We start from the raw sequence: 12,773 nt of genomic DNA, 5'->3' as shown, positions 1-12,773 counted from the left end.
TGTTGTTGAATCACAGTAGAATCAGTTCTAAGCTAATTATTTGAATATTTGGGCAGGTTCTTGATGACATATGAAAGAATGAATTTTCTTTCTTTCTTTTTTTTTTAAGATTTTATTTTATTTATTTGACAAACAGAGATCACAAGTAGGCGGAGGGGCAGGCAGAGAGAAAAAGGAAGAAGCAGTCTCCCTGTTGAGCAGAGAGCCCAATGCGGGGCTCGATCCCAGGACCCTGGGATCATGACCTGAGCTGAAGGCAGAGGCTTTAACCCACTGAGCTACCCAGGTGCCCCAAGAATGAATTTTCTGTTTGTCAGATTCTTTTCTAGTGTTTTGGTACCAGCCCTAGTGGACCAGGTATAATTCAAACAGTCTGCCTTCGGGGACACTTTGAAGATCATAAAGCTGCATTTTTCCTTTTGGAGCTTGGGGAGAAGAGTGTGTCCTTCATCATCAGGGAAGGGCTTGTTTTTCAGTTGTTGGAAGTTTTCCTTGTTATCGTTAGAAAACACTTACCTCTTTATGCGCAAAGTCTATTAACTGGAGATCTGGGGATTTTGATACTTTTCTGTCCCTTCATCTAGGATGGTTTTGACTACAAGTGACAGAAAACCCTAATGAGGCTGGCTGAAAGCATAAGGGGAAATTTATTTTTGTTACATAACAAGATATCCAGTACTTCAGTGACAACATCAGGGATCCTGATTTCTGTCCTCCTGTTCTGCATGCTCAGCATGTTGGCCTTGTCTTTTTTTTTTTAAGATTTTATTTATTTATTTGACAGAGATCACAAGTAGGCAGAGAGGCAGGCAGAGAGAGAGGAGGAAGCAGGCTCCCTGCTGAGCAGAGAGCCCGATGTGGGGCTCAATCCCAGGACCCTGGGATCACGACCTGAGCTGAAGGCAGAGGCTTTCACCCACTGAGCCACCCAGGCACCCCTGGCCTTGTCTTTAGGCTAGTATCTTTTAGGGTCTCTAGGTGGCTACCGTAGTCTCAGATACACATCCAGACAGAATACGGATGCCTCTCTTGTGTTCTTTAAGGGCAAGGTGACTTTTCCCAGGGGACCCCGGCCAGCTTCCCCTCTTGTCTCATGCTTAGAAGATGGTCACATGCCCTTTTCTAAAGCAGCCCTCTCATAGAGGTGGAAGTTTTCTTGGAGGTTCTCTCTGAGCTAGAATGAAGTTTCACATTCCCTTTTGAGGTTGGACTACCTGATTGGTACCCTGTTAGCAAGGAAATAGTGGAGAAAGATGTCATCATCTACAGCTTTCTCAATCCCTGGTTTTTAGAGTGGACCTTGGTGGACACAGACTTCAGGAGCAACTTCTGGTTGTTTATAAAAGAGTCAGAGCTATTGCTATTTCCAGAACTTCAGAGCTGGGGAGTAGGCCGGGCAAGCCCAAGCCAAGCCCTTTGCCTGCATCAGCATCTCCCACAGGGTTAGTGGTGGGCATGTCTTCAAATTATAGGTGTGGAAATTTGAGATTTTAATTATTTGAGAGAGAGCATGTATACGTATGTATATGCAGTGTGGGGGCAGAAGTGGAGGGAGAGGGAAAAGCAGACTTCACACTGAGTGCAGAGCCCCACTCAAGCTTCAGCTTACGACCCTGACCTGGTATCGTGACTTTAGCCGAAATCACGAGTCGGGACACTCAACTGACTGAGCCACCCAGGTGCCCCATAGGTGGGGAAATTTGAGGTTAAGTGACTTGCCTACCTTTTTTAGATTCCAGGTTTATTTAAAAAGAAATGCCAAAACAAAGCTTACAGAAATATATTTTACACATTAATGTCTTTTTTTTTTTTTTTTTTTTTTTAAGATTTACTTGAGAGAGAGAGAGAGAGAGAAGCACGCACGAGCAGGAAGGGCAGAGGGAGAGGGAAAGAGAGTCTCAGGCAGACTGCACTGAGTGTGGAGCCTGTTGCGGGGCTCAGTCTCATGACCCTGAGATCACGACCTGAGCGGAAACCAAGTGTTGGGTGCTCAACTGACTGCACCACCCAGGTGCCCCTTACATGTTTACTTCTAAGAAAATATTTTAAACACAGAACCAGTCCCATGACTTTATGTATATATCGTGTAGGAACAAAATAACAAGTCTAGATCTGACTGGAGATTGGACTTGAACCTTTCAGTCCTTTGGAGGCTGCCGAGGTTGCCATGCGTCTCTTAGAGTCCAACTCTTCTAGGGCACTTGGTACTATTGATCTCTCTCCTTTTTGACACCCACTGACCTGTGCTAGAAAGTTTAGTACCGTCTGGGTACCCCATCCCCTATCAGAGGCAATCCTGGTGGACGTGCAGCGGGGCCAGGGTAAAAGCCAGTTGGCAGTGCTAGGTAGAGTCCCCTGCCATGGTGGGAACCTCCGGTGTGGAGGTGCTTCTCCACTTAACACTGCCATTAGGTGACTCCTGTTTTCATATCGTTACGCATTTACTCCTTACAGCCCTCTTCCTGGAATTATTTCATTCATTCCAACAAACTTATTTTTGAACATTTCCTGTATGTCAGGAACTGCCTTGGACCCTAGATGGAAACACAAGGGAATTGTTTGTGGTGGTAATGACAAGTAAATAGAGGACAGTACAACAATGTATTGCTGAGATGGTTGGCACAAGGTACGTTAGGACCCATAGGGGTGTGCGCACCCAACTCGTGTTTGGGAGAACAGAGTCTGGGAAAATTCTGGGGACAGGGAGTTGCCTTCTCCTGAAGGAAGACTAGAAAATGAACAGGTAAGCAAAAATATGCATTGTGTGCATTGAAGTGGTGGTGATTGGTTAGGGGAATGGAAAATCACTTAGTTTGTTGATAGCCGTGAAATAGAACAGAGCTTCTGGGGTAGCTTTGAAGTAAGAAAATTTTGCTGTTTTGCAATAGGGTTCTTTAATAGTCTGCTTTGCCCATAAATTAATGAGGTTAGGAAGGAAAATAATATTTTATTTCTTAAAGGTAAAGCCATATTTCTGCTTTTACAAATATTTTTATTTTTTAGTCTTGATCTTTCAGATTGTAGTCTTGTCTGCTACATTCCTAATTTCAAAATATATTTGGTATTAGGGAAGTTGACCATTACTTTAACTTTTTTGAGAGCAAACTGACATTATAAGGTGGGTATTTAAGTACAAAGGAGCTTTCCTTGTCCTACTGGTTGGTGTAGAGTATATGGAAAGGGAAGCTCTGTGGCACTGGAGTGATGACCATAAATTTTAAGTAGAAGAAATTAGAAGACTGAATTTCCTTGAGGAAAGCAAACCCTTTCTGTGATGCTACAGCTCAGCAAGGAATGGCTTTCCCTGCTTGCTCTTTGCCTTTCTGCAGAAAAGTTGAAAATCTAGTGTGACCATATTTCTCAAAAACCCTTCTTTGAGGCAGTGAGAGACCCTTACCATTACTGGATATAGTGAGAAGTCTGAACAAGAGGAGTTCATGCTGCCTTTTATTTTTTCCCCTGAATGCTTATCTTTGAATATGAAGTAAACAGGGATAGTTGGCCTTTCTGATGACCGTTAACATATTGTAGCTCTAAAATCAAATCCTTTAGGGTATGTGGAAAGTTATATGATAGGTAGGAAAGGAAGAACGTGTGGGCTTCTGTGCATTAAAAAAATGGATGGAGGAGATTGAAGTTGTGTCATTCAGAAAAACTTGCCACCTGGCTCTCATGCACCAGGCAGCATTGTATGTGCTAGGGGAACACACAGCAGGGGCAAAAAACAGAATCCCATTCTTTTTAATAAATACTTTTAAAATTTGTTTTTAAAGTAATTGCTGCACGTAGCATGGGGCTTAAACTCATGACTCCGAGATCAAGAGTCACCTGTTCAACCGTCGGAGCCAGCTAGCCACCCTCAGAATCCCATTCTTACTCATGAAGCAGATATTCTGTGAACTTCAGTGAGGTTGTAGCTTGTGAGGTGTTTTGATTCCCTCTTTTCCTGTCTCCTTTCTTTTAGGAAATAAGAATAAGCTGAACAGACTCTGACCATTGCTTTCAGCTTACCAGGACCTTCTGCCTAGCTCTCCTTTTGTGGCCCATGTGCTGCATCCTCTGCCCTCAGTGTGCAACTGGCCCCCAACGCAATGTGTGTTTGTCAAACCATGGAAGTGGGGCAGTATGGCAAGAACGCAAGTCGGGCCGGAGACCGGGGAGTCCTCCTGGAGCCCTTCATCCACCAGGTGGGCGGCCACAGCAGCATGATGCGCTACGACGACCACACTGTGTGCAAGCCCCTCATCTCCCGGGAGCAGCGCTTCTACGAGTCCCTCCCTCCCGAAATGAAGGAGTTCACCCCTGAGTACAAAGGTCAGTCACTGGCCAGTTCGGGGAGAGCAGCAGCCTAGGACTTTTGCAGGCCCTCAGCTCAGTTTTCTTTGTTTTGTTGGCCACGTGAGGTGATTGTAGGTCTGTTTTCGCAAAGCAGCGAAATGAGTTTGTTAAGCAAAAATTTGAGGCCAAAAGCACCAGCGAGGTCTTTAGATCTTGAAAATCTGAATTCACTGATAGCTAAACCTCAAAAGAATTCACAGCATTAAGTCCTATTTGTGAAGAGCATGCTGTTAGCAAGGTGGGTTCCCCTGTTTGCTGGGATGGTCTAGGAGAGGGGAAGTACTTCTCTGATCCCAGAGGAGAAAGAATTGGATGTTCTCCAGGCTAAAGTGGTGAGGTAGCTGGTAAGGAGGCTGGGTGGAGCAGACGTCTGTATGTGCTGCGGGAATGAATTGATGGTAAGGAATTTACAGAAGGACTAGGGGTGCATGGAAGTCCTAACTTTTAAAGGAAAAGTAATATTTGAAAATGTAAATTGGCTTTATAGAATAGAACCCCATGAATATACACCAGAATTAAGTCACTTTATTTTTAAATTTTAAAAGCTTTTATTTTTATTTATGAGAGAGAGAGTGTTGGGGGCAGGGGAGGAGCAGAGGAAGAGGGACAAGCAGACTCCATGCTGAGGCTCAGTCTCGGGACTCTGAGATCATGACCTGAGCTGAAACCAAGAGTCAGATGCTTAACCAACTGAGCCACCCAGGCACCCTAAGTCACTTCCTTTTAAACTCTGATTTTTGTCACTGTTTATACATTTTCATGATTGCCCACCACGTGTAAGTTAAATTTGGGCAGAGGTTCTGCTTTTTAATTTGCCAAAGCTGTTATAAATTTAGTCATGTTTACACCATCCTTGGCTTAAGGGATCCTCAGTTTTGAAAAACCAATCCATATCAGTATTTGTTGTTTTCGTAAATCTTTTATTGTGCCAGAGTATACATAATATAAAGTTTGCCATTTTAAAATGGTAATTTAGTGGCATTAAGTACATTCACAGTGTTGTATACGATTATCATTATCTATTTCCAGAACTTTCTCATCACCTCAAAGAAAAAGTCTGTACCCATTAAATAATAACTCCCCCTTTCTCCCTCACCTGAACCCCAGGTAACCTCTGACATACTTTGTTTCTACAAATAGGCCTACTGTAGACCTTTCATAGGAGTGGGATCATATCATTCTTGTACTTTTGAGACTGGCTTATTTCATTTAGCATAATGTTTCCAAGACTGACCCATGTCGTAGCCTATATCAGAACTTCATTTCTTTCTTTCTTTTTTTTTTTTTAAAAGATTTTATTTATTTATTTGACAGAGAACACAAGTAGACAGAGGCAGGCAGATAGAGAGGAAGGGAAGCAGGCCCCCTGCTGAGCAGAGAGCCCGATGTGGGACTCTATCCCAGGACCCCGAGATCATGACCCGAGCCAAAGGCAGCAGCCCAACCCACTGAGCCACCCAGGCGCCCAGAACTTCATTTCTTTTTATGGCTGAATACTATTCCATTTTGAATATATATCACATTTGTTTATCCATTCGTCTGTGGTGGACACTTGGGTTGTTACCATTTTGGGCTATTGTGAATAATGCTTCTGTGAATATTGGCTTATAAGCATCTGTCTGAGTCCCTGTTTTCAGGTTTTTTTTTAAGATTTTATTTATTTTGAGAGACTTTTGTTTCTGTTTTAAGAGCCTATCTTCAGTTCTTTTGAGTGCATAGCTAGGAATGGAATTGCTGGATCATATAGTAATCCTGTTTAACTTTTTGAGGAACCACCAACCTGTTTTCTCTAGTGGCTACACCATTTGACATTCTTACTGGCAATGTTCCCATATCTCCATATCTAGCTGACATGTACTTTGCTTTTTAAAAAAAATTATTATAGCCATCCTAGTGGGTATGAATGGTATCTGTGGTTTTCATGTGCTTTTTTTTTTTTTAAGATTTTATTTATCTGGCAGACAGAGATCACAAGTAGGCAGAGAGGCAGGTAGAGAGAGGAAGCAGGCTCTCCACCAAGTGGAGAGCCTGACGTGGGGCTCAATCCCGGGACCCTGGGATCATGACCCGAGCTGAAGGCAGAGGCTTTAACCACTGAGCCACCCAGGTGCCCTTAATTTGCATTTTCTTAATGACTAATGATATTGATGTGCTGTTGGCCATTTGTGTACCTCTCTGGAGAAATGTATATTCAAGTCCATTGTGTAATTTTGAATTCGATGGTCTATTTGCTGTTGTTTTCAAAACAGAACCAGAAGAATACGGAATAAATATTCTAAGCCTGCAAAAGGAGAGAGAAGCCAGAATCAAACACACTGCTGTCTCTAAGTGGCTAAAAACAACAGTTACAAATGCTTTATAAATGCAGCTTCAGCCGCCTACTCTTCCATACTCAACACATTCATGGCCAAATCTTCTGCTATAAATATGCCAAAAGCAGATAGAGAACTATAAGCCCTTTTAACTCATTGAGTCCTTCTGATGCTAAGGGAAAAAAAAGAATGTCTTAAAAAGAAGTTGAGCCCTGGCTCCAGAGAAGTGTTTTCTAAATCACAGCCACCAGAACTGGAATAAGTTTGAATCTCAGGTTGCCTCCCAGGGAAGGATTGTCCCTAGCATTGGTTCAGTTTTTCACTGCAACTTTCTCTCAGACTGGGGAACAGAAGTCTTTAAAAGCCATAGCAGATCATTAGTACCTACTTTATTTTCTTTCTTCAGGCCGCATTTTTTTTTTTTAAGATTTTTCATTTATTTATTTGACAGAGATCACAAGTAGGTAGAGAGGCAGGCAGACAGAGAGAGGGGAAGCAGGCTTCCTGCGGAGCAGAGAGCCCGATGTGGGGCTCAGTCCTAGGACCCTGGGATCATGACCTGAGCTGAAGGCAGAGGCCCCAACCCACTGAGCCACCCAGGTGCCCCCAGGCTGCATTTTCACTTAAAAAAAAAAAAGTATATGTTCTCAAATACACAGTTAAACCAAAATTTGATCCTTTCTTATTAAGTCAAACGAAGCCCAATTTATGCAAAGAAAATGGAAACTGTTATTGGTCCATTTCATATATATGAAAACCCAATACCACAGGGCTTTTGTTTTTTATTTTGAAATACATTTAGAATTATAGAAAAGTTTAAAAAAATTAGAGTTCCCATCTACCCAGCTTCCTCTAATGTTCCTGTGATGCCAGTGTATCAGGTAAAGCCCTATTATAAAGTAATGCATCTTTCTTGGCCTGGTTGTGGACCATGTGCAGGAAGTCTGACCCATCTCTTCAACCTCGAGTCCCACCAAAATATTTTAAAATGTCTATATGAATTGAAAGCTGCAGTTAATGGTCGGACTTGGATGTAATCAGCATAATCCAAGCTGATGAGCCTACTGCTTTATTAACCAATGCCTGGGACTTAAATTCAGTGCTTGGAAAGGATTATGGGGCATTGAAAGACAAGGGCACTGAAAGATCATGATTCACATAGACCCCACCTCCCCTCCCTCTTTTGCTGTCCCAGCTACTCTGGGACAGGACTACAGGGTCATGTCTGCTGTTCTCATACATTCAGCAGTCAACAGTGTGTCAGAAAGCCTTCTTAAGTGCTTTGGCAAGCCGACTGAAAACAGCCCCCTGTTAAGAATATCAGTTGCATTTTAGGCTAACGTGGAAGAAGGTGCCAGAGATTCAAATGAAGTTCAGTGGCCAGACGATGTCTTCCATCAGAGGAGAAAGGAACATTGCACATTTTTTCTTTTCTCTGTTTGGTTAAAAGTATAATGCTGTATATTTAACCGTTGTAGATACCTTTATAGGTAATAGCTATTTTTCAGTTAAAAGAGGGAAGCAGGAGGGGCGCCTGGGTGGCTCAGTTGTTTAAGCATCCGACTCTTGGCTTCAGTTCAGGTCATGATCTCAGGGTTGTGGGGTTGAGCCCCACATTGGGGATCCATGCCTTGCAAGGAGTCTGCCTGAGATTCTCTCTTTCTCTCTCCCTCTGCCCCTCCCCCTGCTCATGCACACACCGTGCTCTCTCAGATAAGTAAGTCTTAAAACAGGGAAGCAGTAGAGAGGAAGCCACTGTGTTCAACACTATGAACTCTACTCTTGGAAAGAGCTCCTGACTTATTGGGACTGAACTCCCTGTGGCAGACGTGCTGTGGTCTGTGCTCCAGCAGATGGGAGGCTACTTGTTGACAGTGCCAGCCAGTGTGCAGAGATAGATGAGGGCCTGTGAAAATCTGGCCCCTTTTAATATTGTCTCCGAGCTCCTTAAGTCAATTCAGGAACTAATTTTAGATTTTAAGAACATTTGCTGTTCTTAAGATCGTGCGTATTGTCGATAAAGTAGCTTATACTAAAATCCAAGTCTTGACTTAAGCTAGTCATCAAGCATCAATAAAATCCTATTAAAAAAATTTCTTGGGCGCCTGGGTGGCTCAGTGGGTTAAAGCCTCTGCCTTCGGCTCAGTCATGATCTCAGGGTCCTGGGATCGAGCCCCGCATCAGGCGCTCTGCTCAGCGGGGAGCCTGCTTCCTCCTCTCTCTGCCTACCTCTCTGCCTACTTGTAATTTCTGTCAAATAAATGAATAAAATCTTTAAAAAAAATAAAAATTTCTTGAGGTGCCTGGATGGCTCAGTCGGTTAAGCATCTGCCTTTGGCTTAGGTCATGATCTCAGGGTCCTGGGATAGAGCTCCCATCAGGCTCTCTCCTCAGTGGGGAGTCTGCTTCTCCCTCTCCCTCTGACCTGCCTCCCCACTTGTACTCTCTCTGTTTCAAATAAATAAAATCTTTTAAAAAAATTCCTTAAATAACTAATTGTAGTACAGTTTATAATAATCAAAACCAGAAAATGAACCCTGATATAATAAAAATAACTAATCTCTTTACTTTATTCAGATTTGGTAGTTTTCCCCTTTATGTTCTTCTTTTGGTTCATGTTTTCACTTCATGTTGCATTTATTTCTCCTCAGTCTCCTCCGTCCTGAGAGCGTATCCCAGTTTTTGTCTTTCGTGACTTTGACACTTTTGAAGAATACTAGCAGTGGTTTTTTGAAATGTCCCTAAATTTGAATTTGCCTTATATTTTCCCATGATTAGACTGAGGTTATTTATCTTGGGCAACAGAAATGATCTTGTGTCCTCTCAGTTCTTCCCGTCCGAAGATACTACATTGTTATTAGTGATATAATTTCAATCACTTGGTTAAGGTGGTGTCTGCCAGGCTTCTCCACTTTAAAGTTACTATCTTCCCAGTTGTAATTAATGAGTATCCTATGGGGAGATACTTTGAGACTTTGTAAGTATTTCCCTTCCCCTCCCCAGCCCTCTTGGCCCCCCACCCCCCGCTGCCTCCCTTCCTTCCAAGATTTATTTATTTTAAAGAAAGTGGGTGGGGGCGGGGAGGCGCAGAGGGAGAGAGAGAGAGAGTCTCAGGCTGAGCGTGGAGCCCAACATGGGGTTCCATCTCACCATTCTGAGATCATGACCTGAGGCAAAATCAAGAATGAGACACTTAACCGACTGAGCCACCCAGGTGTCCCTAAATATCCCGTTTCTTATAGTACTTTAGTCCATTAATTTTAGAATTGATCAGTGGTCCTTGCCTATAACAGTTACTACTGTGTTGTGTGCCTAATGGTGACTTCTGTTTCCACCATTCCTTCTTTATCTTTAATTAAAAGGAATTACAATTCCATAAGGAAGAATTGTCCCTCCTCACCCATTTATCTATCAGTATGTGCTTACAGATGTTTTACTTCTTATATTCTAGATGTGGCCACTGGGCATCCTTTACCTTGGCTCTTGTGCACTTGGGACATATACCCCATCATTTTTTACTACTTCTTTGCTTTCAGTTACCACAGGGTGCTCCAGGCCCATCTTTTATTTTTTCTGCCCTGATTCAGGAACCAGCCATTTCTCCAGGGAGCTTTGCTTCCTTTTATTGTAGAAATGGTATTTAGAAAAACCAAGACCTTGACACTAGATGGACTGATTGCTACTGGAGTATCATTGTTTTTAGGCCCTTTTAGCAGACAGGTCTAGAAAATTTATACAGGTCTATATAACTACTAACCCACACATACACACGTATCTCTTTATTGCCAGGAACACAGGTATTTTTAAAACTCAATCAAGCTAAGGAAAAATGCCAGTGATTTTCTGTGTTTTGGCAATAAGTTTGGAGAGGGATTTTTACTTAGTATGACCAGCTGCGGTCATCAGGTGGTGTAGCATATGTTACTAAACGTGAGGTTCTAGGCTTCTGTTTCCTTATGCAAAATATTCCCTCATTCATTAATCTTTTATATTTATTAAGCATCTACTAGATGCCAGACCCTGTGCTCATTAATGTAAAAGAGAAAATACCATACCTACAGGGAGCTTACATGCTAATGTGAGAAAGAGTAAATAAACATATAGACAAAACAATTTCTAGATTTTGATAAGTGCTGTGAAGAAACTAAGTATGGTTCTATAATCAGAAATAATAAGGCTTCCAGATCAGAACACTTGAGATAGGATGATCAGGAAAGAAATGTCCGGGAAGGCTTGAAGGACTAAAGTGTGAGGAGCAGCTGTGGGCAAAGGGCAATAGAAAGAAACATTCTAAGCATAAGTAAAAGTTTTGAGGTTAAAAAGAAAAAAAAAAAAGCTTGGGTGTTTTAAGAACTAGTTCCACTCTTCCTTAAGAGTTAAGAAACACCCAGTTAAAAAATGGTCAAAGGACTTGAATAAACATTTCTCCAGAAAAGATATGCAAATGTCTAATAGGTACGTGAAACAAATCATTAGTCGTTAGGAAAATGCAAATCAACACCATAGTCAGATACCGTTCATACCCACTAGAATGGCTATAACAACAAAAAAAAGGAAAGTACATGTTGGCAAGGATGTGGAGAAATAACACTGCCAGTAAGAATGTCAAATGGTGCAGCCACTACAGAAAACAGGTTGGTGGTTCCTCAGAAAGTTGAACAGTGGGGCTCCTGGATGGCTCAGTCTGTTAAGGCTTTGCCTTCGACTCAGGTCCTGATCCCAGGGTCCTGTGATCAAGCCCTGCCTCAAGCTCTGTACTCAGTGGGGAGCCTGCTTCCTCCCTCTCCCTCTGCCCGCCTGCCTCTCTCTCCCCTAATCTCTCTCTCTCTCTCTCTGCCAAATAAATAAATAAATAATCTTAAAAAAAAAAAAATTAAACAGGATTACCATATGATCCAGCAATTGCACTCCTAGCTGTGTACCCAAAAGAATATAAACAGGATCTTTAAAACAAAAACAAAAAAACTTTCTCTCTCTCTCTCTCAAAATAAATAAATAAAATCTTAAAAAAAAAAAAAAAAAAAGAATTGAAAACAGGGACTCAAACAGATGCTTATAAGCTAATATTCACAGAAGCCTTATTTACAATAGCCCAAAGTGGGAACAACTCAAGTGGCCACCACAGATGAATGGATAAACAAATGTGATATATATTCACAATGGAATAGTATTCAGCCATAAAAAGAAATGAAGTTCTGATATAGGCTACAGCATGGGTGAATCTTGGACACATTATGCTAAGTGAAATAAGCCAGGCACAAGAGGACGAGAATGATAGGATTCCATTTCTATGAAATGTCTGCAGTAGGCCTATTTGTAGAAACAGAGTAAGTTAGAGGTTACTTGGGGTTCAGGCGAGGGAGAAAGGGGGTTATTATGTAATAGGTATAGACTTTTTCTTTAAGGTGATGAGAAAGTTCTGGAAGTAGATAATGAAATATATACATGGGCGCCTGGGTGGCTCAGTGGGTTAAAGCCTCTGCCTGGGCGCCTGGGTGGCTCAGTGGGTTAAGCCGCTGCCTTCGGCTCAGGTCATGATCTCAGGGTCCTGGGATCGAGTCCCGCATCGGGCTCTCTGCTCGGCGGGGAGCCTGCTTCCTCCTCTCTCTCTCTCTGCCTGCCTCTCTGCCTACTTGTGATCTCTCTCTGTCAAATAAATAAATAAAATCTTTAAAAAAAAAAAAGAAAAAAAAAAAGCCTCTGCCTTCAGCTCAGATCATGATCCCAGGGTCCTGGGATTGAGCCCCACATCAGGCTCTCTGCTCAGCAGGGAGCCTGCTTCCCCCACCCACCCACCTGCATCTTTGCCTACTTGTGATCTCTGTCTGTCAAATAAATTTAAAAAAAAAAGAAAGAAAGAAAATCATATACAGCATTGTGAATGTGCTTAATGCCACTAACTGTACATTTAAAAATGGATAAAATGATAAACTTATGTTACATATTTTTTTCCTATAGATTTTAAGAATATATTTTAAAAAATAAAACCTTCATTAGATGTGATCTTTAGTGTCTGTTGAAATTAGTCTTACAAATGACAAGAAAGGGCTTACATCAGATGAATTCTAAGACCATTGATTTTCATTTTCATTCTGCATTCTACCTAGGTGGGAGTAATGATAT

General features: G+C 42.0%; 1 protein-coding gene and 1 pseudogene across 6 annotated transcripts in view; both read left to right on the top strand.

Moving 5' to 3' along the window:
• The window catches only part of IP6K1 (inositol hexakisphosphate kinase 1), a 63,290-nt gene that overhangs the window by 36,520 nt on the left and 13,997 nt on the right, over window positions 1–12,773 (top strand). For 4 of the 6 annotated variants that reach the window (XM_059160927.1, XM_059160929.1, XM_059160931.1 and 1 more), the window contains one exon: window positions 3,965–4,314. The exons of 1 other annotated variant lie outside the window; for it this stretch is intronic. In XM_059160927.1, coding sequence (XP_059016910.1) covers window positions 4,092–4,314 — 223 coding nt within the window. In that variant the 5' untranslated portion in view covers window positions 3,965–4,091. Of the gene's footprint in view, window positions 1–3,964; window positions 4,315–12,773 lie in introns of those variants that run through there. One more of the 6 variants, XM_059160933.1, reaches the window with a different exon arrangement.
• On the top strand, window positions 4,324–12,129 carry LOC131823940 (aminoacyl tRNA synthase complex-interacting multifunctional protein 2-like; annotated as a pseudogene).

Source organism: Mustela lutreola, chromosome 2 (assembly GCF_030435805.1).
Source record: "Mustela lutreola isolate mMusLut2 chromosome 2, mMusLut2.pri, whole genome shotgun sequence".
Taxonomy (NCBI): Eukaryota; Metazoa; Chordata; class Mammalia; order Carnivora; family Mustelidae; genus Mustela; species Mustela lutreola.
This window is presented reverse-complemented; position numbering and strand designations above follow the sequence as displayed.